The sequence below is a fragment of the Rhea pennata genome, chromosome 4 (genome assembly GCF_028389875.1).
Source record: "Rhea pennata isolate bPtePen1 chromosome 4, bPtePen1.pri, whole genome shotgun sequence".
Classification (NCBI taxonomy): Eukaryota; Metazoa; Chordata; class Aves; order Rheiformes; family Rheidae; genus Rhea; species Rhea pennata.
In genome coordinates this window covers 67055374-67082878 of record NC_084666.1, presented here as the reverse complement: position 1 = coordinate 67082878, position 27505 = coordinate 67055374, and the positions used below count along the sequence as shown (strand labels likewise).

General features: G+C 38.4%; 1 protein-coding gene across 5 annotated transcripts in view; it reads left to right on the top strand.

Moving 5' to 3' along the window:
* The window catches only part of RAP1GDS1 (Rap1 GTPase-GDP dissociation stimulator 1), a 106092-nt gene that overhangs the window by 74801 nt on the left and 3786 nt on the right, over positions 1-27505 (top strand). For 3 of the 5 annotated variants that reach the window (XM_062575010.1, XM_062575008.1, XM_062575012.1), the window contains 10 exons: positions 3849-3995; positions 12428-12556; positions 15037-15162; positions 17988-18131; positions 18410-18541; positions 18973-19107; positions 20614-20739; positions 21781-21920; positions 25252-25378; positions 26865-26993. In XM_062575010.1, the coding sequence (XP_062430994.1) occupies positions 3849-3995; positions 12428-12556; positions 15037-15162; positions 17988-18131; positions 18410-18541; positions 18973-19107; positions 20614-20739; positions 21781-21920; positions 25252-25378; positions 26865-26993 (1335 nt within the window). The remainder of the gene's footprint in view (positions 1-3848; positions 3996-12427; positions 12557-15036; positions 15163-17987; positions 18132-18409; positions 18542-18972; positions 19108-20613; positions 20740-21780; positions 21921-25251; positions 25379-26864; positions 26994-27505) is intronic. The other 2 variants (XM_062575009.1, XM_062575011.1) reach the window with 2 other exon arrangements.

Below are 27505 nucleotides of genomic sequence, written 5' to 3'. Positions count from 1 at the left end.
TACTGAGAAATATAATTACATATCAGATTGCATTGTGAGATATAAATTTCACATTTCAGAATGGAAATAGGAAAATAACATTTTAGGAAAGAACTGTTTAGACAGCAGTAGCACTGTGGCCATCGTGATATATGAGATGCAAAGTTCAAATGACTTGCTTCTAAATTGTACTTCAAATATTAAAGGTGATAGAGAGAAAAGTTTGGAATAATGAAAGAACTACATCTCTGTGTTTTAAAACTTCATTAAAAGTTTGGTAAGAAAGAGTGTTTCAGAACAGTTGAAACTGAGCTGCTTTTTGTCTCCGAGGTCACAGCTCTTTAGACTTAACAGGAAATGAGTAAGAAATATTTTTGTCCCAATCAGTGAGAGATATACGCATCTGCTTCTTTAAATGGCGTTTAGATTTACAGAGCTTAAACTCTAAATTTTAAACAGTAATTTGATAATCTATTAAAACCCAATGCTACATAAAAAACCTGTGAGCAGTTCGGGATAGAAAAAGAGACCACACTAATTCTTAGTGATGGTCCTACCAGGTTGGGCTGAAGAACATGGCAGAAGTAGTAACTTATTCTGTAGTAGGGTCTTACTATACATTTCTTTGGTGGAAAGAAAAAAGGAAACTCTTGGGTCTCTTGGGTTATCATCATTCTGGTATCTTTAAACAGAGCTACATGCACTTAGAAAGTAATACAACAGCTATAGTGAAGCATTTTTAAGAATAAATGTGAATGCTGTCATTAAACTCTTCAATCCTTGATCTCATAGGAATAGCAAATGTTTCTTTTTTTTTAAAAAAAAAAGGTCACCAGAAAAAACTTCCACATAGCTTCTGGGAGACTGGAAGCACTTTAAGTGTGAGAGTTCATAGAAGTGCTGAACTGAAAGGTAATGGCTGGCTTGAGAGCAAGACATGGCAGCATGCTAGGGTCTTGTTTAAATGATTTGGAGTTCAGTGAGTATTCTTGTGTGCAAAATCTGTTTCTTAGCGACAGAGCAGGAAGAAGTGAATCTGTAATAAGTACATGTAGCATTCTGAGTCAGAAATATACTTTTTGCTTAGGGATGCAATGGGATGTAGTCTGAGCTCAGAGCCAGTAGTCAGGGACTTCAGAAGTGTCCACCTACACCTAGTGCATGATTCTTTGTGGCCCTCTGCGAATTAGCTGAGTTAATCCTCTTGGGTATGAGAGAGCAGTAGCAGGAGATCCTAATTATAGCTCCAGGATGGGTCTATTCTCCACTAAGCTCCTTAGGACAGTGAAGCAGCTACAGAGAGTGAGCGAGCTCTAACGTGTGAAGGAGGTGGAGCAACAAACGTTGCATCCATACTACTTGAATGTACCAGCCTGTGCAGTCATGTCAAAGTCGGGCCCTTATAACCTGCCAGCCACCTGGGAGGGATCCTAAAATTCATTTTACCCTGCGTTTTGAGCACACTGAATGGACAGACCATTTATTTGAAAGAGATTTGTTTCTGAACCTTTCTGCCTCCGTTTCGCTGTCTGTGCAGTGGAAGCTGATTATCTGTCCACCCAACAAAAGTACCACGTGGGCAACTATTGTAGCATGCGTTTGAAGTCAGAGACTACCAGACTGTAGCAACCTTTGGCATATAACTACTTTGACAAACTAGAGAGAAAATGGCAAAAAAAGGGGTGTATGAGGTTGAATCTTCGTTTGTTCTAAGGTAGTGTCACACGCTTCTTTGCGGTGGAGTTGTGCCAAATTCCATCCAGGTAAGGAACTTGGCTTATAACTGTGTTTTGTCCTTTTTAACCCCTCACTTCCAAACCTTCACCCTACTTAATATTTTTCTGTGCTTACATGTTTTATATGCATTTTCATGCCAAGACATAGAAACAAACTTGACATCGGTTCTTACCTAAAAGCTTAGTTTTCATAATGGCTTTAGTTTGTCAAATTCAGTTGCATTATACCAATTTGAGAACTATATTCCAACTATCTGATCCAGAAGCAAAATGATTCCATTTCATTTTGCATACTTGTTTTGACTCATAAAAACACAATATCAAAAATTTTGTATAACTGTTTTGTAATCAAAAAGATACTGTCTAAAGAAGAGGATACATAACACAGTATGCATGAATACTGCAGCCAAGTTTGTTTGTTTTTTGTTTTTTTTTTTTTTCCCCCCTCTCTGCTCATTTGGTGAACATAAGCACTGAATCTTGGACTCTTAACAACTGACCATATCGTCTCACTTTATTCAGTAGGGCTTTCTTCAATTTCAGCATTATATCTACATTTGCCATTGTATCAGGGATCTGGGATGTTTATTTCTTTTATATTTCCCCCTCTTTTACACTCCTTCCTTGACAGACTCTAATCTTAAATGTTTGATTGTAAACAAATTTCTATTTCTAATTTTTAAGAAGAGTGTATACATACCTGGGATGAACCACAGTCCTCTGGCAGAGGTGGAGGTGGTCACAGCAATCGTGATTTTCTTCCTCTGTGGCATATCCAGTTTTACTGTTATTCAGCAAAACATTTATTACTGTAGTAATAAATTCAAAAGTTAAAATCAACCAAGAATTTCCCTTCTTCCTCCAGCTCCACTCAGCAAACAACCTGAAGTCCAAAACCACATATAAATAGTATTAAAAAGAACTGGAAGATTTAGAAACTTCTTTTTGCAGAGGTTTGGAACACTTTCTAATGGAAGATCATATTATAAATGTGGACAGCCTTGGGTTTCATCTTGAAAACATTGTAGAATGAGGAAAAACTCAATAGCTTCATTTCCAGGCACAACCAGGGGGTTGAAAGGCAGGTGATAACAAGGGTGCTGAATAACAAAGAGCAGGACATCTGCTATAGGGCCATTAAGAAACTGTGAGGGGGGGAGGGGAAACACATATCTATGAGCGCGTGCGTGCGTGCGTGTGTGTGTGTGTGTGTGTGTGTGTTTCAAAAAACTTTTCATTTTATGGTTTCCGCCAAGATTTTTTCATACAGATTTTCCCGTTAATTCCAATGGTAGCTTATTTGGACATTGCTTTTTGAAAGCCATGGAATTTAGGTTATTGACTGTTTTCTACTGCTGATTGCCCGCTGGGAAAGGAAGCGGGCAATTTATTAATTACTAAAATAGAAGGCAATCTTTTCCTTTTTTCGTACATTGATCTTTCAAAATCTGATTTGTTGTACAGAACAAGTTTCATACAGAGATTATGGTACGTTATTTACGAAACCTCAGAGCATTGTAGTCTTTTATAGCTGCAGAGTGAATTTTCCTTTTAGTCTCATAAAAACAATCCAATAGTGCTATTAAATTTCAGGTATAGAAGTACAGAGAACATGACGTGGTAGAGTGAGTGCATGAACAGAGTTTTTGACTGGGAACTAATAACTGCATCTGCCTTGTCTGTTTTATGCCCCAGACCATTAAATAACCTGAGCAAGTTTTTTTATTCTCTATGTTTCTATTTCTCAATCTGCGTAATGGCAAGAATAATTTACTCGCTCCACAAGGGATGCACTAGGTTTTGTAACTCCTTGGAACTTTTCTCTAGCAAAATCCAGCATACATGCAGACATTATTGAATTTACCCACGCCAGTGGCTCTGCCTCAAACACTGGACTTCTTTAAAAGGTGTTAGTGCCAGATGGTTAATCCCTTCTGTTGTAGGTGGTTTCACTTTCCTAGCTGTGGCGCACTAAAATCTGGCCCTCAAGCGTCCCTGTAGATGAATTTGACAGCACTGGAGGAACGACTGCACTCTGCTTAAAAACTTCGTTTCGTATGATTACTGTTATTTTCGGGACTCTATGGTGGGGTTTTGGTTTCATTTTTTTAAATGTAACTCTTTGTTTTACAGATGAGGGCAGGAACGCAGTTGACCATGCAGGTGGTGCACATATTGTAGTAGACCATATAAGGTCACTGTGCAGTAAAACAGATCCAGCCAGTGAGAAGCTCTTGACTGTCTTTTGTGGCATGCTGATGAACTATAGCAATGAGAATGGTAAACAACACCAAAAACTTGCTTTATGTCTACAAGGAAAACAACCCCGTCAGAAAAATCTATGAAAATTAGAATCAACCATACGTTTATGTTGTAGAAAATAAAAGAAAGTTACTCTAAAAAGACCGAATACCTCAATTCACATGTACAATTTTCTGTTTCAGTAAAATTATGTTCCCAAAATATTACTCTTCCTATGACAATTCCATATAGCATATTGTATAAAATTTTGAAATCAGTATCTGGAGTTTACTTTATATCATATGTCTTAGGAAAAACAGATTTACAGAGGTAAACTAGAAGGCCAGAGTAAGTCTTCTCTTTTTCATTTAGCATCAAACTAAGTCAAATAGTTTTAGTATCAAATTATAATATTAATTTGTCCCAGGCAAGTAATGTTGTCTTGTTCATTATTTAGGGTGTATATATACTAAACAGCTTTTTCTTAGATCATTTTTCCTTTTGTGAAATGTATATAAAATTACACATCTTACTTTCTTCCAAGATAAATGGGGAATAATTTGTTTATATGTCTAACACTCTTCTATACCTACAAGCTATAAGTTTATGGTCTCTATCATATTAAGTGGAGGTCTTCAGGGACTAAGACAAAAAGGCAAGATAGTATCTTAAATGAGAAATCATTGAGAGCTGTGGCCAAGAAAATAGTATTCTGCAATACTTGCACAAATATACTGATATTTTTAGTACCCAGTTTGCTTCTACATGCAAGCACGGTAATACGTCAAGGCATATTTTATAGTGTTCACACATTTCCAAGTCTTTGAAAATTTCAGTCTTTAAGAAAAATTAGAAGAAATGAGGAAAGTTAAGTAATGGCTATGCTCCTGTCTTGTAATGGCATGGATTTCAAATGTATTTAGGTAATCACGTTGTTTCATCAGTAATGCCCATTTCATATATTGTAGTGTTTTATCATGAGAAGAAATAGCTTCTTTATTAACCATTCACCATTTCTTTACCATTCTTAGTTCTGTATCTCTCTGTAACTCATTTTTCAAACCTATATCCAAACTACTCTGCTTTCTAGGATGCCCTCTAGGCTTAATTTTTTTGGCCTTTGTCTGTATCAATTTTTAATCTACTTCATCATGTCTTCTGGTATAGTTTCCTTGTGTGTTTTCTGTGCCATCTCTCCAGAGCTCTCGGCTTTTAATTCTCCTTCTCCACGTACAAATATCACTGTCATATGTTTCTCATCTTCTCTTTCTCTTGTTCTTGGATTCTTTCACTCTTTTCCTAGTATCATCCAAAAATACTTTTTTTTTACAGTACTTCTTTCTTGTTCTCCAAGTAGCAGCTTTTTAGTTCCTTCATTTCATGTAGTTTCCAGGGAGTGTTTTGCTTGATGTCTGCATGAGTGTCATGCTTTATTAAATGTTGTAGTATTGTTCCATATTTTCTGTCTTTCTTAAAAAAATTTTGGAGCTGAATAGATTTTTCCACTTCTAAACTGCCAGAATCCCCAGCATTAATGAAGACTAATGAGCATCTAGTATTTATGGTAGCTCAGAACAGACTAATCCAGAAGCGGAGCATTCTGCTGTGCAGAGATACTGTATCAGTTTTGCTTCAGTGACCAAGCTCCAGGAAAATCTTCTCTAGGTAAACTAATTATGAGATAAATCTCCAAAATAAACAGCTTCTGAACAGCTTAACTGTTATAAACATCGAATAAATGATTCATTCCACCTAATAAGATAGCTTATTCCAATGTGCTCAGCAAACTTGTGTAACTCAGTGACAACTAGGAGGACTCACTGGCTCTACTCTGCTTAGTGCCATCTTTCATCTCACACAGACTAACCGACTGATGCAGTACTCACAGCAGCTGCTGCAGCGATGCCAGAAAGAGGAATGCAGGAGTATTCCTGGCTCCTAGACATGGTTGAACACACCACAGCCCTGTCCCGCATGAGGGAGGAATCCGAGGGCTTACCAAACCCTCGCCTTCACCCTGCATACCTGCTCTCCATGAGAACGGACTTTTCAGTAGCGACCTGGCTGCTGTTCAGCCCAGGACCTTCAGGTGTGCTGTGCAGGGCTCCTGTCCACTCACTCCACTGCAGCCAAAGAATCTGCCCACCGACTTCGGCAAATGTTGATTAAACTCTTAAGTTATTTGCCAAATTAACATGAAAAACATTAGTTAGAGGATTAAATTCTTAGAAGAAAACTCGTGATTGTACCTGCAGCATTTGCATGGAGATGCAGGTCTTGCCAATAATTACATCTTGTTTCAAGAACCACAAGTACAGCTGAAGCCCAGCTGCACTCTAAAAATGTCACCTGTAGGCCATAGTAAGTTTTCAGAACAAGTCTTTTGTTCATGTCAAATATCCACCCAAGAAAATCTCTTAATTCCACATATTGCACCATCAGATGAGTAATATTCTGAAGAAACACAGTTCTCTGCTGACCTGTTACAGACGAAATCTGAGATTGCCTCAACAGTTAATTGTACTCACAGATTAGTGGATACCATTTTTAGGGTTTACACAGAAAAATGATCCCATGCGACTTAAGTAGAAGATAAACACTCCATTGGCTTTGCTGAAAGATGAGTATGGGATTACATCCTAAACTCTCAGATTGCCTTGTCTGTAGTTAGGGAAAAAAATGCACAAAAATAAAAGAATATTGGAAGCATAAGTAGGAATTCTTTTTTTTTTTTTGTCTTTGAAGCAGCACTTCTACCTTCTGATTTATTGCTTCTGTAATTGTTTTCTGCTTAGCATGTTCTGTTACAAAATTACAGGTGGGGACTTTGAAGATTTCTTTACTGCTTTTAATGACTCTTTCAAGTTGCACTAGTTATCCAAATAAGGACAATTACAGTGCACTTGGTTCTGAGTTGCATTTATTTGTGAACACCCTAATATTTTTTCCTAATTCTTAGCATTTTATGAGCAGAGAGCATGTAAATTGTTCTACTTGATTCTAAATAGCTTGCTATTCTCAGTCTGCTAATTGTCCTCATTTTCAAACAGCTACTAATTATTTTTAATAGCTATCAACTGCCTTATTTTTTAAGCATGAGACTCATTCCTGAGTGCTTCTAGTTTTTGAATTAGCATGGGGAATTTACCACACATGCATTTTACAAAGCTGGCAACTGAAGATCAGCTACAAGCCATAATATGTCTTTTCCTAAGCGAAGCAAATTAATCAAGCGTTCTTGTATCTCATGCTGGTTCTAGATGCTCAGCTTGCAATTGTAACTCCATTCATAACGTTGTCAAAGTTTTAAAACTAAGATTCCTTTTATAAAGTCCTTGTGCCATCTGCTTGTGTTCTGGAATTAATTCTGCCTGCTGTCTCTCAGTTCTTCCTTTGTCTCCTTCGTATCTTAGTTTTTCATTAGTCGCTATGATCTTAACAGAAAGAAATTGGTTTTGGCATCTCTTGCATTTCTTTCAAAAGTGTCATAAGAAAAAAAAAAAACAAACTTTAGCCGATTTTTAATTGTTAGAAATCAGAGTTTTCTTTTGATAGGAGATAACTTTTTGTCACCTGCCTACAATATTTTCACCTTCTCTGCCATAAGCATATTTTACTACCTGAACTCAGTGTGACACAAAAAGCTCCTGCCTCCTTTACATTATTAGTTGTTAAAACACAAAGTTTTAGCTAGGAATAAAACAGACCTGCCACTTGTGCTTGTGGAGGTTTTGTTCACAGCACAATTCTGCAAGAAGCAAGTCTTGACAAAAATCTATAATAATTCTTTCTCTGTCAAGGCATGCAAACTTTAGTCAGGGTACAGAGTAGCTGCTCTTAAAACAGCTGTTTTGGCACCTTTCAATGGGTTCAGTGTTGTATTTCTCTCATTCTGAAGTTTGTTATCATTATATGTAATCTCTGTGTAGCTATGATTCTGCTTAAGGGCAGGAGGCAAAGCAGGCTTGGATGAAGGGTGAAAAACTAATAACTAATAAAGCTAATCATATTCAAGCACTCAGTTAAAAAAAAAAGTCAGTGACATCTCATAATCCCATGAGCTAAGATTATTCACAAGTTAATGGGATCAGTCTATAAAGTAGTTAATTATTTCTTGAACTATTTCTTGCATAGCAAACTGCAAAAGCATTAAAAAAAAAGGGAGGGGGGTAAATGCTGGAAGCGCTAGGCCAAACTGTCGTCTTAGGCAGCTGAATTGTAGGTAAGAAATTACTGGATGCAGTAACACATGGGTTAGAATATATGTATATAGAAAATACTAATTCTGTTTATAGATTACTTTCTCATCTCATTTCATATTAAACTTCAATCTGTCAAAGTTGTCTTTCATTCAGTGCCTTTGTATAATATTCTGATGTTAAATCATACAACTACTAAGCTTTTCTTATTCTCACAAAACTCTCAGTATGTGACTGGAGTGAATGCTGGGGATTGATTTGCATTGTTAACCACCTACAAAAGCTACGTAAACATACAGGAAATGAAAGGAAGATTTATGATACCATTAGTATGGTGTAATAGCAATCAATATTTCAATAATGCTTCCTTCTAAGACTTACCTTTGCTAATTTTCATGCTTACCATGATTTTTGTTTCATTTACATCACAGCTAAAGATGTTTGCATTTAAGTGGATTTAGGTCTGAAAGCATGCTAAAGTAACCTAAAGCATGTAAAAGAAGGTTAAAAGTATGGGATTTATGACAGTGGGATAACCAATACGATCGCTTGTTATGTTATATAATGAGTTACCTTAGACATGGTGATTGCAAATAGGTTTTCCGTGGGTATGAAATAAATTTATGTCACCAATTCGTACAAGACAGATTTTCCTTTAGTGATATAAACACTGTTACTGATGAAACACTAAATTATTAGTTGTTTTCTGAAGTTCTGTCAAGAAACATGAACTAGCCTAAATTAGTATTTTAAACTCAAATGCCCCCAATAAAGTTCTCAATTTGGGATATTCTCCCCAGATCTTACTCTTTGGAGTTCCCATGTGTGTCACCGAAGGACATGGAGCCATTGAAATTCAAGTTTTAGGTAGGTAATTGTTTGTGCTGGCGCATGTATTGATTGCCTTTTATCTACCTGTATATGCATCTGTGCAGCATCCCTCTCAGAGCTTCCCCTTACCCTCCCAAGTGACCAGAGAGGGCTCTTATTAGTGCGACATTTGATAGCAGCATAAAATTTGGGACAGTTTCTTTTGGGGTTAAGGTCAGAAATTTAGAAGTGGCATGCAGTTTTTCAGCGTTCTGCTCCCTGTTTAGTGTGCTCTAAGTTCTGCTTAGGAGGTTGGCTGCACTGCTACTTCAGCCTGCGGTATGAAGTTGCCTGGCTTCGAGGCTCTATTTACCCCCGTCAGGCAACTCCTTGTAGGACAGATGCTTGTTTTCCTTGAATTTTCCTCTTGCTCTAGTGGAGCCCTAACACTTTTTGCCTTGACAGGCTGAGTTATTCCAACATCTTCCAAGTTACCCAGTCTGTGGTCTTTAACAGGAGAGCCCCAGAACTGCTGTCCATTACTGTTCTGAAGGCTGAACCACTTCTGCTTTTAATTTTTCTGTAGCCAAGAAGTGCTGTAGGTCTTCTGTCCAGTGAAAAGCCTAATGCTTGTCTCATCAAACCTTGTCCTTCCTTCATTTATCTCAGAGCATTCCCTAGGGGCAAAATCTGTATGAGAGAATCTTGTTATTGAGGGTTTCCACTAGATATGACCGAAACACGAGCCCTGGCAATTCCCTTACGGGTTTATATGTATATGTATGTATATGTATGTATATATATATATATATATACACACACACACACACATATATTAGCAATAGCAGACAAAGATTTCTACAGAAAAATGCAGTTTTGCAAGTTTAACCATAAGAGTTTACTTGTGTTTGCTAAGTGAAACAGTCTTTTATTTATGGTAATGACAGATGTAAATGACAAGTTCAGAATTTGTATGGCAAGCCCAGGCTTAATTATAAATATAGCAAATAGATGCTGGCAGGCTTTCATTTCTGAAGGCTTTACCTCCCATGCAGCTTTGAGACTTACAGGGTGGTCCTAGCTTTGGTAGTGGAGAAAAACTACCCTTCTACTTACTGCAGTCAAGGCATCAACACAGTGCCTGAATTTTACCTTACTGGCAGTTCTTGTAAGCCCATTCCTACCCTATAGCCCATTCCTGTGCTCAGGTGCTATCCTTCTGCTCCAGGGAAATGAGGCTAGTATGGAGTCAGATACACCACCTGACTTATGACACAAAACGGTTGTTTCTTCTTGATACATTTGCTTATTCCTTTATTTCCTACTCCAGAGACCCTTAAATCAATGAGCTCCATGCTCTCCTGAGCAATATATCCTGCCATTTGGCTCTTAAGATTCCCGTTCCCTTTCAAAGGTAGATATGGTTCCCCCTTTCCAGTTATCTTTTCTTTCAAATCTTTTTTTAATCTAGAGGACAGTATCTACTGTATTAAGGAAAAAAACAGAAGAGAATGTTGCTCACAATAAGGAGTTCATGTTTCTAATGTCAGAATGCTTTGCCAAATGCTGCCCATAGAGATTGTGTCTTTATCCATACAATTGGATAAAGTGATTTTAAAATGACTAAAGGCATAGTCTAGTAACAAAGCAATTCCTTGCGACATAATTTTCTATGGCATTTGTAGGTTGCTCCTCTACTCTCCGTGACTACCTTCTTTTCCTTCAGAATTTTTAAGTGTCCGCAGGGGACAATCACAAATCAAGGAGAAAAACAGATTATTTACCAGTAACTTGAGTTCTCCTACACAACCATTTTCTCCACAGAACCATTCCATCTTCCTCCCCCTCAATTTTTCTATTAAAGGTTAGATTTTTACAGTCAGTTTGGAAGGAAGTAGGAGGGTATAGTAGTGACTCACACATCTGCCAGAGGTAAAATGGCATTCAATGCATGCGCTAGTGCAATTTGTACTTACCTAAAATTTGACAACTTCAACAGCTTTTTGATGTCTAAGGTGGTGTTCTCAAAAATTTCTCTAAAGACCATGAATCTGTGGAAGAGATAAGCCCCCATCCCCTCCCCCCCAAAAAGGAAATTCAGTTACTGGTAAGTAATACAGTTTTATCTAAGACATCAAGCCATAAGGATATCTGCTTATCTTCAGTAACCCTGTAGTAACCATGGCATTTACTTATTTAGTGTACAAAATTGATTACTATTACAAAAATGTTTTATATTAAATCTTTTCTTAATTTTAGTTATATGAAAATTTCAAACGCACCTGGCAAAATCATGAAAGCAAGGAGTTTTCTGAGAGTATGAGATGTACTAAATTTGCTAGGCTTAAAATGTAATATGGTTTTATCTCCCTATAAAGATCCGTAAGTCTTTATAGTCCTGATTCCACAGATGTAAAAACTCCAACTCATTTCAGAATGATTCCCTGAAAAAGAGAGAGAGAGAGAGAGAGAGAGAGAAAGAAATTAAAATAACACTAAAATCCCCTATTCTCTATACAGCTTGAGCCAAATCTAAGTGAAGTAATAAAAAAAACTTCTTTTGAATTTGCAAGGCTTTTGATCCTACTGTTTTGAGCCTGTAATATTTAAAAGTAGTTAAATCGCTCAAAAGTAAAGGAAAGAAGATGCTTAGGGAAATTACTAAACAACATTTGATGTGTTTGTGTCTGCTTCATTCTATTCAACTGTGAAACAATGTTTTTCTTCTTTGCTATGTTATAGGTAAAATGTGTAAGAGAAAATATGGTTATAAATAATCCTTTTTTAAAAAAATCATGTTTCTGCCTAACCATCAAAGCATCTTTCTATTTGCAGACATCTAGGAGCAATAACTTTCTTACTTGTAAATTCTATAAACTTTCATCCTATGCAAGAAATTATCAGAATGGCTTCTAAGGACTTTTCCTAAACCTTCCATTTTTTTTTGTCTTTATTAAACTTCCTTTTTTCTCAAGCTCCTCATAATCTACATTGTGACTTCCTGTGTTTATAAAACTTTCCATGTTTATTTCAGTGCCAGTTTATACTCATTCTACTTTTAATTTTCCAGTTTTGGTCTTTAAGGGAAAACTGTATTTAGAAACACGTTCTCATATAAATAAATTTTTCACTGATGCAGTGTTGTTGATCTCAATCAGCTAGTCTCGGTTAGCTTAGAGTCAAACTCAATGTATTTTAGGAACCCGATAACCACAAAATTACCAGATAATCCACTATGACCAGATCAGGAGGGAAAATTCTGGGAATGTATCCCTTGGCCAGATAAGGGGAAATTATGAGACCATATCCCATGTTTAGACCAGATTCTAGAGCAGAATAGAGGCAACCAACCTTTTAGTGCTGCTTAGGCTTGAAGTTGCTTTGTATGAAAAATGCTCTTGTGATTTAAAGAATAGTCTTACGAACAAAAATGCTAACGTGTTGTACTCTCTTTTTATGTAGATACCCTGCAGTCTCAGCTTATCAATATGGGTGTTATCCCTACGTTAGTGAAATTGTTGGGTATTCATTGCCAAAATGCAGCTCTGACTGAGATGTGCCTTGTTGCATTTGGCAATTTAGCAGAACTTGGTAAGTCCACAATATTAATCTCACATTTACATCCAGGTTTCTAAAAAGTTATATCTTAAGACTAAGCCTTACACTGACTCTTTTTTCCCATTCCTTTCAATGCTTTCAACATTTAGAGTGAGCAATCTGTTTATTGTCTTTAAAATCTGTAGTTGCTTTCCCCCCTCCCCCTTTGCTAACTCTGATTTATTTGGGTACTTAGTACAATTTATGTTTTTTGTTAATGTTCTTCAATGCATCTAAGTGCATTTTAAATTATCTAAACAGTATTTCCTGAACCCTGCTACTTACTGTGAATTATTTATTAACGATATAAATAATGTATCCTGGTGTATCTCCACAAAGTTACGTCAGGATTGAATTTGGCTCATGGAAATCACTGAATGAAACAGAGTTCATAAATCAGCCTGCGCAATATTCTTTTAGATGTGCAGTTTTAAAGAGTTTGAACATGTTCTAGACAAAACTTGCATATTTATATACTTGTATTTTACACATATATATACTTTAATACTTACATGATGTATAAATCGTGAATACTACTAAGCTGTTGATATATTTTTTAACAAGTTCAGTTACAGCTTTATTTAAATTGAGTTTGCATTCCTGTTGTGGTCCAGTGTCTTTGGAAATGCATTAGTTTTCACTAGAATCCCACAAAGTATAAACTAATAGTTTGTTAGGGCCTGTGTTACTACTCTTGTTTTACGCTGGTGTTTCTTCTTCTGCAAACCTATTCTGCAGAATTTTGGTCTTAGGTTTTGGGGTTTTCTAATTGCCGTGGTGTAATGATATAGCAGTTATAGTTATATTCCTGCATCTCTGAGAAGGTTCAGCAGTTCAGAACATGAACAATGCGTCTGTGGGCCTGAAATTACTCACAGCTGTCATGGGATCATAGATTTCAAGACTACGATATTCTCCTCTAGTCTGATCACGTGTATCCCACTTTCATTCACAGGAGGCAAGTCTGTGCAGTGAAACAACAATAAAAATGGTCATTGCAATAGCACTAAAGAAATTAATAGATGAGATATCTTCAAGATGGACATTATGTCTTTGTGTCTGCACAGTAAAAACTGCAATATAACTCTCATTTACTGGAAACTCTAGTGCTACCGAAAGGCAACTAAAACCGTAAGGGTATTAAATGCAATAAATGTTGTCTTTACCAAGAACTACATTTCCCTTCTCTCTTTGGGAGGATCCAGCTCTGTCCAGTGGAGTAATAACTGTGGAAAAGAAACTTAGCAGCAGCTGCTTCCCTTTCTGTTCTCAAATACTGAAAAGATTCCCATTCTTTAACTTTGGCACAAAATTAATTTAACTTGCAATACTTTCAATCTCCCTTAAGCAATAGCTTAGTCAGTCACATTGTAACTCTAACGCTTTAATATTTTTTGCTTATAACTTTAGGGAATTTTATTGTTAAGCTGTTACCTTTCATCACTTAAAAGAGACAACTGCATTCCACAGATCCCTTGGGAAGCAGAATATGAAACTCTTCCTCTGTGTCAAAACAGGGCAAAAACTCAACAGAGTGAGTGATGGCTGCGCTTTTAAAAACACTAGAAAGGTCAAAATCACACTTAGAATACACCACACAGTCGTTCCTATTGAGAGGAAACAACGGCGGGAAGGGCACAAGAGGTCTACGTGTCCAGTTCATGCTTTTCCCTCTCCTTGGTCAGTCCCACATTAAAATAATCCGTAACTATGCATTAGAGCAGCAAAGCTGCTGGAAGGGTTTCTAATTACATACGGCCCTCAGGAGGTGGCGACTGCAGAATGCAGAGCACCAGCCCTACCATCTGCATCCTCTGTAACGCTGCCAGCGAGGAGGGATAAGATGCGGGTGATGCAGCAAGAGCTGCTTTTGTAGCCTCTACAACACGTGAAGAATCCTTATCCCCAGGCTAACCTCCCTGTAGCGATCTAACCTATGTGCAAAGCTGCTTTATGCTGTCTGCGTACGATGAAACGGCCTTGCAGCAGCCACGCACAGATTTCAAAGAAAATGTCACCATCATGCAACTATGTAAATATTAAAGCTTTCAGTCTGGCTCACACTCTCGCCTATAGAAAATGCAGAATATAATCTGTTGTTCTTGTTAGGCTGAGGGAAATCAAAGATTTAGTACACATTTTTGTAATGTTTCTGTTGCTATAGCTACCTTTACATTCTCTTGGGGGCAAACAGCTCCAACAGCCTTGATTTTATATGCATATATACACACGCATATATACACACGCATATCTTAATAGCCTTAATCATAATTAATTCCTATCAGTACATTACCTTAAAGTGTTAAACAGTTTTCATTTAGTGACAAACACAAGTATGGGAGTGTATGCTTCTTATCTGTGAAGAGCACTATTAATCATCTTACTGAATAAACCTGGTAATAAAGAAAGAAAATAGTTTTACCTTTTCATATGGTTTGTTTACTTAATACTGAATTTTCCCTTTTGCTTCACAGAGTCAAGTAAAGAGCAGTTTGCCTACACAAACATTGCTGAAGAACTTGTAAAGTTGTTCAAGAAGCAAATAGAACATGATAAGAAAGAAATGATTTTTGAAGTTTTGGCTCCCCTGGCAGAAAATGGTGAGAAACTGATCTTTTTTCCTTACATTTTTTTTTTTAATTCATTCCTTTATATGTATTTTGGCATATCGGTTTCTTTTTTTCCCCCCACAACTGAAACTTTTTTCAGTAACTGCAGAGTAATTGGCCACCAGGTTCAGGAGGCCCCATGGCTGATGCTTGTGACAGCAGTTTTGGATGAAGTGCAAGTGTCTCAACTGTCTGAGCATATGACAGGAGCCAACGAACAGTTGATGCTAGTTCCATCTCTAATTCAGTCTGTATGTGATTCTGTTATATTTGATTTCCCTGTGTCTGCAGTGGGAACATTAATACCAGCTTTTTAGAGGTCCTTACAAGATTCTCTGTGAAATGTAGGGGACTGTTTTCCCCTTAAAGCTCACACGAGCTGCTCTCGTAGTTCTGTAATCCCTGAAGAATGACAGAAAAGGCACAAAAAACGGTTTCAGCTTCTGCAGTCCATTGCAACACCAATAAATCAGCTATTTCATCATTTTCTGAGATCTTAAAACCAGTAACAGTTTCATTTCCTACGGAAAATTTTTTGCTAGGGGTATGTTAATTGCACAGCTAAGATCAGGATGCTCTCTGCACTTACTATTCATTGAGACATCAAATCAACTGAATCTGGGTAGTTGATGGCATCTGTTATTAGCCTCAGGAGATTTGAGCAGTAAATGAAAGCGGCATGTGCAGGATCATCCCTTCTGGGTGAGCCTGTTCCTCCCAAAATAATTCTGTTTCATTTGTGTAATTTAGCATGCGAAGTGAAAAGAAACTGCGAAATTGGGGTTACCAGGTGGAGTTGGTCAGTACTGAGGAAGGAAGCAGTGTACCTGAGTATAGAAGACGGTTTAGTATTTGATGGCTCTGTAGCATGCCTTCATCGCGTCAGCACTGAAGCTTGTTTGGATGGAACAGAAGAGAACTGTAGATCCTGAAGATTTAGATTTCAGCCTACTCTGTTCAGTCTGTACCTGTCTTACATAATATATAAATCAAGATAGGTTTTTTTAACTTCAATTTTAAAAAGTGATAATGTCTATTTTGGGCAATGATTTTGTCTTTTATTGTAAGTGGTATGTAAAAACGGGTTTCCTTATTTCAGTTCTAAAAATAGTGTGTTGCCAAGATGTATTACTTTGTTATATGACTATAAGGCTGGTCTAAGACAGCTCCATCCTTGGAGACTAACAGAGATTTGAACCTAATAGTTTTTGAGTCTGGAATATTTAAATTCAAATACTTAATTTTTCTTAGGCTATGTTTTATAGTCATAATAAAATTTGATAGGTTTACTGCTGCTGAACATAACTTAGCTGCTTGCATGTTTGGGGCAGTCAGCTGAACTTTTTCACTGAGGATTCAAGGCATACTTAAAGCAGAATAAGTTCAGGTGCTGGTACTGCTGAGCTGCTTCTGACTGTATATAATAGGCAATGAATCAACAGACAAACATTAAATGAAGTATTTGCCACATGCTTTTTTGTTGTTGTTGTTGTTAAGGACACTGAATTTGTATTTCAACTCAACACACCAATAACTTGGTATTTTTAATAAAAAATAAATAGGGCAATACCCTGTTTTTTAAAGGAATTCAGTGTAAAAGCACATATTTAAAGATCTCAGCAGACCATTTTGGATTCTCTCACAAAGTTGAGAAATAAGCCAGCTGCTCTAGGAGAAGCAGTGAATTTCACTCAGGCTAAAAAGCCCAGTGATGACAGGAGGTAGAGAGACTCAGACACATCTTTCATGAGCAGCAGAACACTTATTCCCCCAAACACCACTTGTAAACTATATGAACAAATTTCCAAATTTTTGACTTTTAAAAATATTTCAACTTGGGCTAAGCTCCGTATTGTTAAAACATAATTTTAAAGACAAAATAAGTAACAAAAATTCATTTGTTTGGACATTTCTGAAGAGCTCATGACTGTGCTCTGTCTCATCAGCATACAAAAATTACCAGGATCATTTTCACATAACAAGGAGACAGCGTATAGCTTTGGAAGACCTACCATTCCCATTGAACAAGAGGGAACTTAGGTATGTAAAGAAAGAGGTTCCCAGCTCCAAGATTGTAGGGAAAAATCTTGTAGAGTCAGTAATAAAAACCATTACTTCCAAACCCCAGTTCAGCACCTGAATAATATTCACCCTCCCCCCTTGAACCTGTCAGAAACAACTAAAAAAAGAATTTGCCTCACCAATTTCCAGTTTTTCTTCATCAGAACAATTTTCTCTTCTAATCGTGTTTTGCATTTGGCCTGACAGAAGTCCTGCTCATTCTGGAAAATCTTGGCTCTGCTGAAAGAAATGGGAGATTACTTGTCCTGTCAAGACTTCACTTAAAAGTTTTGTATTTTATACAAGCATGTCGCAGGGCAGTGAGTGGCTCTTCTGCACATGAAGACGAGACCTCGAGTTTGTTCTGTAACTCACTAAGCCTTTGGAAAGCCCTAGCACTGCACAGCCCTTGCAAGTCTGCTGTGTGGGGACTGAGATGAGCATGCCAGAAGTTTTCTGTAGAGAAATTTACTCCTTTCTGAAAACCGAAGAGCGGTATGCCAAAGGGCTCCGCGTAGGTTCAGTGGGGAGACGTGGTCTGAAGGAAGCCCAGAGCAGGGGCAGGGCCAGGTGGATGGATAACGGTGAAAGTTGAGCCTGGGAATGCAAAATAAAAAAGCTGTGGTTTTATCTACACAAGCTATGAGTGAAACCACCAACTTCAGTACAATTTTTCTTTGTCTGTCTAGCATGTATGTACAACAGATGCATTTAAAAACCATGATTCTGACTCCTATATCCATGCTATTCTTCAGATGTCATTAAACTGCAGCTGGTTGAAGCAGGCTTGGTGGAGTGCTTACTTGAGATTGTCCAAAAGACTGTGGACAGTGACAAAGAGGATGACATTGCAGAGCTTAAAACAGCTTCTGATCTTATGGTTTTATTATTGCTTGGAGGTGAGTATAGTGTATCATTACCTTCTGCAAAGCAAAAGCAGATACGTGTGTGCCACTTGGCTGCTGAATTTTACTTTTAATATTAAACAAGTTTTTAAATAACTTAAAGGACCTGTCACCAGACAATGAACAATTAATGGGCCAGATTTTGTGTCTCATCCCATTTTAAGCCTGGATTAATTGCAGTGAAGCTAGCAGAGCTTCAGAAAAACCAACGGAAGAATTTTCCCTAACACACACGTCTTTGGCTTGCTGACTATCTATGCTTTTTACCCCAGATGAATCCATGCAAAAGTTATTTGAAGGAGGAAAAGGCAGCGTGTTCCAAAGAGTACTTTCATGGATTCCTTCCAATAGCCATCAGCTACAGCTGGCAGGAGCATTGGCTATTGCAAATTTTGCCAGAAATGGTAAGAATATGTCATAATAGCTTATGTTTGTTTTGTGTGTGCCCTTCTAACAGGCTACATCTGTATAACTGCAAATAAAAAGCGTTTTGTGGTAGAGCGTTATTATTTACTTATAGAATAACATCAGTATTTTTATACTTTATGATCCTGAGAGGCATTAACCCTATTTTAAAAAAATGTTTCACATTTTTGTACAGTATATAATACTGTAAGTTTGGGGGACTGCTGCCTCTGTATTATTATTATTATTTTAACATCAGTACTTTAAATTTGTCGTGAGCACTGTAGTTCTCGTTGATGCCGGTGTTCAAATGCTCCAACAATAAAATTGGGAAAGGAGCAGGGAAATGGCACCTGTATCTTTAAAAAGCTCTTATAAAAATCCTAGTAATAATCTTGCATCCGCAAGTGACTTGCCTTATCTTGTGCAGACGGAAACTGCATCCATATGGTGGATAACGGCATAGTTCAAAAGCTGATGGATCTGCTAGACAGACACGTGGAGGACGGAAATGTAACTGTGCAGCACGCAGCACTGAGTGCACTCAGAAACCTGGCTATTCCTGGTAAGCCTCGCTTTGCGCTGCTAGCGATCCAAAGGCGAAACTTGCTCTCGCCCTCAAAACCCGACAGCGGCAGAGCTGCCTAGCGGCTCCGGAAGCAGGTCAGAGCCTGCTGCTTTTCGTTCAGTCCCGTCAGCGCGTTTACATCCGGCGCGTGGCAGCGGCAGCGGGCGGTTTTAAGTACGTCGCAGAGCTGTTAACCACCCCTGGCCGCTTCGATCCCGCCGCGTTGTCCCTGCCAAGGGCGAAGCAGCTCTGCAGCAGGCAGGGAGCTGAGGCGGCCTCGCGTACCGTTTCCCGGTCCGTTGTGCCTGGAGTCCGGCAGTTTTGTCTGCATCCTCCGGGGCCTCTCTCGCGGCTGACAGGCCCCACGAGCAAGCACTGCCCTCGCTGCTGAAACTCCACATCTTTCTGCAACTTCCTCAGGTTCTGACTGTTCAAAAATCAGAGGCAGAAGGGGGCTGTTAGAACAGCCAGCCTATTCCAATTAGGCTGAATGCCGATTTTGTCATTTTAATAACTTCGTTTGTATGAGTTTTGATTACCCAAACGTAAAAGGCAAAGTATATGCACATAAAAGCAGAACAACTCTGTAATACTTGCGTTTGCTTTCTAGTACCAAACCAGAAATAACTCTTTCCTTCCTTTAACCTTATTTTACTATTTGCAGTCTTGAAAAACACAAACTTTCTAAAAATGACCACGCATACCTACCAAATTCATACAGCTTTAACGTTACACTGTTTGCTTACCTTTCTCAGGTGAGTAACTCCTCCTTATAGCCTGTTCTCAGGAATGTCTGCTTGAAGGCAACATAAAACTTAATGGATGTTCCTATTACATAAAAAAAGAAAAAAGTAATAACTGGCCCCAGTGATGAACTGCTTGATGAACACTATTTTGAACTAAATAATTTTTATTTTCTTTTCACTCAAGTATAATATTGAACCAACTTTGCACCTTACGTATACCTCCATGGAAGCAGAGAACTTGGAGCAGTAGCTGGGCTGAAAAGTAATTTAGGAGGCTCTATAAGGACTGCAGGTTCCAGATGTTTGTATAAAATATTGGAACTAGGCAAGAGGTTGCTATACTAACAGGTCACTTTAGTTCCTTCCCTTACATGAAGCAGAAGAATGATGCTGGGAATCGGAGAGGTTTCCCTGTATTTTGGGGTGTAAGTACTAGCTTGCGCTTCTGCTTGGTGCATTTTGTGGAGAAAGCCTTTCCTAGAGCCAGGTGGAGAGAACTAGCCTTCAGTTGGCATTCAGGCCAAACACTGGAGATTAGATGTGTGCGGTAGGACAAAGCACTTCATTTCACACACGTCCAAGCAACTGTAACATTTTTCTGCAATTCAGTATTGTTAGCGTAGCCTCACATCCTGCAGTCTCTGTTCACGAGCTGTTTTTCAGGTTGCATGTTAAAAGTTGCTTCCAGACTGTCTTGGAAATAAAGTGCATCTTTATAAAATGCTCTTGAGATAATTTCTGTTCTTTATTCATGCAGTTGTAAATAAGGCTAAGATGCTATCAGCTGGTGTTGCAGAAGCAGTATTGAAATTTCTCAGATCCGAGATGCCCCCTGTTCAATTCAAGCTGCTGGGAACATTAAGAATGTTAATAGATGCACAAGGTAAAAATAAATCATTCTTTATGTTAAGCGATTCTCTTTGGTTCAGTCTGCGATATACTGTTAAGATTCTTACAAGAGAATAGCAGGACTTTCTAAAATTTTATTCCTGAAGTCTTGAAATAAATCTAATGCACATGCAAAGTGAGATAAATGTGATTTTTATTTTGTTCTGGGTTTTTTTTTGTTTGTTTGTTTGTTTTTAAAGAATTTCTGAATTGACTGCCAGGGACCCTTGGAATAGGTTTTATATGCTCATTTACTGTTGTACTTCAGCACTCTTCTTCAATGTCACATAATGAGTATGTACGTAGGCGCAGGTGTTTTAAGCTACCAATCCCTGTTGTGCAGTTCACGCTTTCTGCGTCACCTCTGTCTCTAGCTTCTTGGAACAGACAAATGCAGTTGCATTTTGAAATTCCAGTTTATCAATCAACATCAGTTCAGTTTTGTAGCTTATTCTGTGCTTAAAGCGAGAATAAATAAAATAGGAAAGTTGCAGTATGTTGTAAAATTAGAAATCTGCTGTACAAAGGTAATTTGTTACTAGGATCACTTAGCAGATATTTATCTTCGAGTCAATACAGCAGATTTTTTTCAAAAGATCCGTTCCAATTCTAGCACAGCTATTGGATGTGAAATGTAAGTTCCCTGAAGAAGTGTATGTGACCGAGGGTTTGCAAAACCTAATCTAATTGACCAGTGGTACCTTCTGGTTTTAAATTTTGAAGATAGCTCTTATGGGAGCACAGTATCACCTTTATTTACTCTACTATTAATCAGTGCACAAGCCTCATTAACTGGGCTGATCAGCTGGTTTTGGAAACCAGGCTTTGAACTTTCTTGTTGTATTTTGTTGCCATTTTGACTTTTAGCTTTACATGCTTACATGCAACCTAGACTTTCTTCCCTGGTCGTACAGATAAGTGGAGTTCTGTTTAACAATCTCCTCCTGGTTTGTAGCTTTCAGCACATTTTTCTAGCACATGTTATAAAAAGAAGTGACAACTTCTCTGTTGTGTTGTTGGCTTTGGCAACATGTAGCAGAAGCAGCTGAACAACTGGGAAAAAATGTAAAGCTGGTGGAACGCCTGGTGGAATGGTGCGAAGCCAAGGACCACGCAGGGGTGATGGGAGAGTCGAACAGACTACTTTCTGCACTTATACGACACAGCAAATCGAAAGTAAGTTAGTGCTGAAACAGGTCAGCTTCTGGAAAGTAAGAGTTACCTCTGCACTTAATATGGTTGATAACAGAGACTTCTGACTATTTTAAGCCTTCTAGAGAGCCTGGTTGGTTAATTCATATGTCAAATTTCCTCCGACTTTAAGACCTGTCAACAGGACACAAGCACCAAGTTTAAAAACTCACTTGAATTATGTAGTTAAGAAAAGTAAAAACAAAGCAAAACATTTCAGAGTTGAAGGCCAATTAGGGTCGGTGCCAGGGTTAAATCTTGACCCACTTTTATTTGCATTGTACCCTGTAAAAATTCAACAGGACACATTTTCTAATTTTTGGATGCTGATGTTTATGAAGATTCATTGCATTCATTTTATATGAATATATACGACAATCATAACAATTACAGAGAGCTGGACATAGTCCGCCCCCCCCCACACACACACTCTTCGGATGCCACACTGCAGAGCTTGATCTGCGTAAAATGATCATTTATTCTGAAGTCCATCAGAAGCTTTCTTGTACATGCCCAAAGGCATTACACTAACAGAAGCTGTGGGATAGATGAGTCCTGTCTCTCCCATCACCTTCACAGCAATTAAGTGCCTTCACATACACAGTCATAATCTGCCATCCTCGCTCAAGGGAGTAGTCAGCCAAACAGGGCCTAAGACAACGCAAACGCATCCCCTCTGGATAAAAGCTCTTCCTTATTCCAGGCCCAGGCTTTTATCACTTACTTAGCAAGTGCACTGGTAAGAACACAGGCAGCATAACTGGGCTTAATACTAAGAAATATAATTTAGAAAACTCAGACTATATCAACGACCTTTTCATTCATGCATGGCATTTGTTACGTGCAAAACGTATACTGTGGACCTGATCTAGACTGAGCCTGTCCAAAACAAAATCAACATCAGTGGGGCTTAGCGTGGCGTTAACATCTTTACAGGTTTCTAATATAGCTTTCTCTAATATAACTTTCCCTTTCCCCATTCTGCATTTCATGTTCAGGCTCTAAAACTGATGAGCTTTCGTTTTATTCACTCTGAATTATAATTTTTTTCCTCGCTCTACAAGTTGCACAAGCCACAGGAATGTGAGGTTTTCATGAAAATGCCCTACAAGATGAGAGAATTCAGTCTTAATTGTAGAGATACTATTGATGGCATGAAACAGATATTAATATACAACTTAAAATTAGCACAAATAAACTTCTCTATGGTTTAGGTACTCCTAAAGGATACTTCATTGGGAGGGAAAAACTTATAGGTGGGGGAGTGGGCAGGTCATGGGATTTATTTTAATGCTTTTACTGCCCTCTAGGTTTGGATACTGCACATTAAATTTATATTCATTTTTAAATCTGAAAGCCTATAAAGTATTTTGAGTAATAATTACAAAGGCAATAGTGATTTGGAAAACTTGTATCCCATTCCAAAAAAATGGCAAAAGCTCACAAGAACCAAACCTGGCTGCTGACATTTCCTTCATCTATGTGATGCTGCCTTTTAGAGGGTGATGTTCACCTACAGATTCATGAAGATTCTGACTTTAAAGTTGCTGACTGGTTGCGAGGCTTTGCAAGATTCCCACCAACTCCACTAGAAATTAGTGGCTTCCAGAGTATTCTAGGAAGACTCAAAAGCATTTTCTGTGGTAGTTCTACCAGAAGAAAATCCAAATGATAAAAAAAAAACCACTGCAAGGTGTGAAAACCATGAAAAAATATACATACTTGTACCCATCATGTCATTCAGAAAAAAATAGGGGGTTTTTTAGTGTGAAATTCTTGAGTCATAAGGACATGACTTGTGCCACATGCATATCAGCATGATTATTTAAAAGCACTTTGGCATTCAAGGATTATGTATTGAGTTTGTTTCCTTGCACAGAGAACATCACTGCATCATCTGTGCAAGAACTAAAATAGAAATCATTCTAAAACACATGCATCGGTTAATGAGTTTTGGCTTGTGGTTAGAGATAGAAAGGGATGTGTGCTTTAAAGAAATTAAGCAAGAAGATTAAAAATTTAAATAGAGTCATTTGAAAAAAGAGCTAGATTTTCAAAACTTTGTGTACACATGAACTAACAAAAACACACATTTGCTTGGGCAGCTGCCTTTTGATGTGCAAAGCTACCTGATTTTCCTGCCAACCTGGTGCTCATATTTTACACAAAAGTGAAAATAGCTGATAGGTAACGTAGATTGCTCCCTGTACACAGCTGCACTACTTTCTTCTCTCTGCTTTTGTTGTGGATGGCATCAGTTATACAAGTCCTTGTGGAGGAGGAAAAAAAAAAAAAAAAAGATATTACGGTAAAAGATTGGGAATACCTTAAGAAAAAGCATTCAGGTGCAAATTTAACTTTTCTCATGTCAAAGATGGTTAACAAATAATCAGAGACCTAGAGATACCAGAAATCTGTATCCATCTCTCATTACTAATCGAAGGGGCTTTAATTGGGGACCTTAAAGTAGAATCCCACTTGAATGGTTGTGACTGCTTTAAAATCATTTAAGCCAGTCAACATTTGTGTTCCCTAGATCTTGGGCAATATTTCATTTTAATTTCTGGCTTTAGAACAGAAAACCAACACATCAGTATCTCATAGTTGTTCTTTCCTAATCTGCCTCTATTTGAGGCAAAATTCCAAAATACTTTTAAGAGCTTGCTGGTCATCTTCCTGCCTGTTCTCTAGCTTCTTAAAAACAATGAAAAATTAAAAAAAAAATCTTTTTTTTTTAGTACACAGCTTAGCTTACATAGTAAGTTTGTAATCTTACCTCTCTGACCATCTTGAAGCAGCTTAGAAAATCCCAGGGCAGGTGGGCATGTGATAACTGGGAATGGGGCTACCTGGCTACCAACTGCACTGAAACTATGTTCTCATTTATCTTAATCCCCAAAGTAAGGTATGTCGGGTTGCTCTGATAAACTGCTCTCAACATCACACCATAAAGAAGGGAAAACTAGTCGTCTTTGAACACCTGCTGACTTCAAATGTCGCAAAGCGTTAGGTTGGGTTAGGCTAGATCAGCATGCTGTGACAACCTGAGTTACACAGGGTAACCCGGAGGAAAGCTAGCTGCATACATCCCAACTTAAACATTTCTTGAAGTGTCTTGGTTTAACAGGCTGTATTTTAGAGTAATAGCAGATGATTTCTAGGCACGCGTGCACGTGCATTTATGCATAAGGGGACTGCACGTGCACATACCCAACGAGTATCCTTACCTAAGCGTAACACAGCGTCCACGCCAACCGCGTCGGTACGGTTTGTGCGCAACGCTGAACTTCTTTCCCTTCTGTGCTATTTATTTTAGGAGGTGATTAGGACCGTGGTACAGAGCGGTGGCATCAAGCACTTAGTAACCATGGCAACCAGCGAGCACGTAATAATGCAAAACGAAGCTCTCGTCGCCCTGGCGCTCATAGCGGCGTTAGAACTAGGTGAGTATCCCAGCAGGTCGCGCTGCCTGTTTCGGGGCTGGGCCCAAAAGAGTCCCGACAGGGAGAAGGGTGCAAGTTTGATTTCAAACGTGAGAGCAGCCAGCCTCTCCTCCAGCTGCCCTTCAGTAGCATGCAAAGGCATGGGAACACGCGCAGAGAGGCAGGCAGCGAGGTTGTGCAGAGAGCGGCCGTTTCCTGGTAACATGACAGTGGCTTCGTCATTCTGGTAGGTGATCACACGATCTAGAAAGGCCTCCTTAACATAACTGTCAGATTTTAGGTAAAACCTCACTGGCTGTAAGATGGAGAAAAAAAAAAAAAAAAAAAAAAAAAAAGGTGGTCTTACTAGATTCTCATAACATTTGCTCTGCCTTGCCAAGCCATGATAATCCTGGAAGACCACAGGACCATGTTCAGTCATACTGCACAGCCTGGAGACTACGTGACCCTTCCAAAGCAGGACTTCCGACCTAGACAGGACGCTGATCTAGCGGGCAGGCTTTTGCATGACCTAGGTCTGCGTACGTGTGAGTCTATGTCTCCCTTTTGAGAGGGCTCAAAGTAAAGCTTTTAATTACCTGATCAGGAAGAGCCAGAGAACATACACAGAGTTGGTTCATGCCTCCAAAATGTCTTACTTTATTAAATTCCACAGAAACAGATGCAAGAGACTACCTTGAAGGCAGAGAGGATTAAAGGTCTCCATCTGCCTTCATAACAGCTCAGTTTAGCTTACAAGAGAGCTGACTGGATAATGGGGTGGGGTGGGGAGCCACATTTACCCTGTTTGCGTGCTGGTCGACTCAGATAAAGAACCAAACACGCAACATTAACTATTTTTATAGTTGATTTCATCTCCTGTCATCATGTGCTACAGGAATGCAACGTTCAACTTCCCAATCACTGCCAAGGCATCAGCAAATTGTTTTAAAAGGCAAAATGCTCATAGTCGTTTGAATCGTCTAACCAGTCTTTATCTTGTCTTCAGAAACTTGCAGGTTTTGAGCCTGAATTCAGTATATAATATTTCTTTAAAAACTACAGAACAAATAACTCACACACTGATCTTGCAAAATTTCTCACAGCTGTACTAACAGACCCCGAGTTCCCTCTGCCATGAGATAAAGAATTTCCATCTGTATTTATTCAGACAAAACTTCCAAAAAGCAAATCTAGGCATTGGAAGCTTTGAAAGCTTAAATATTACAGATGTTGGTCTCATTAGCTAAAAATCCAGATGGATTTTCCATTGATTCACAGCATAATTAAGATTTTATTTTATCACTAAACTCCATGAGCGTCCTTTCAAATAGTTAGACTGTTCTATATTTTTCTAACAAGAATTGTGATTTCTATCATCATATCATCTAATATACACTTCAATTTTATGCCAGTGAGGTGATCCATGTTTCAATAAATAGCAAGAACAAAAAAGTATCAAACAAAGCAGCACTGCCAGATAAACAAATTTTCGCTTCTGTTCCAGTCACTGCTGAAAAGGATCTTGAAAACGCACAGCTTGTTCAGATTCTACACAGACTGCTCTCAGACGACAGGAGCGCTCCAGAAATAAAATACAACTCCATGGTGCTGATCTGTGCCCTTATAGGATCTGGTGAGTATTCAGAAGGGCCCTGCTTTCCTGAAAGATTTATATATATAAACTTAGCTCGCTTTTCTTAGCCTGGAAATAGAGTCTACACAAATGTACTCAGAGACCGGTTCTCAGCTCACAGCAACTGTATGCCCACGACAGTTCAATGCATTATAACGTATTCTTCCAATCCATCCATCCAATTTTAGATGATATTAACTGCAGAAATGGGACTCTGGCTTCTGCAGAATTAAATTTTGACTGACAAGAGACGAATGAAAGGCATTCAAAACTGCACAGGATCAGGCTCTCTATGCAAATACACAGATAACATGAACTTAATTTGTACCTTTAGCTCTAAGCTCCCTGAAATTTGTGGTGGTGGTTTTCTTGTCAACCTGCTCACAAAGTAAAAGTAGTGGAGGAGAAAGGAAGTTTGCAAGGAGCCTCCATACTTCTAGTTTCAAGAAAGAATAACAAGAATGTCAGGAAGTTAAAAAAAAAAAAAAAAAAACCCACAGTATTTATGGGGC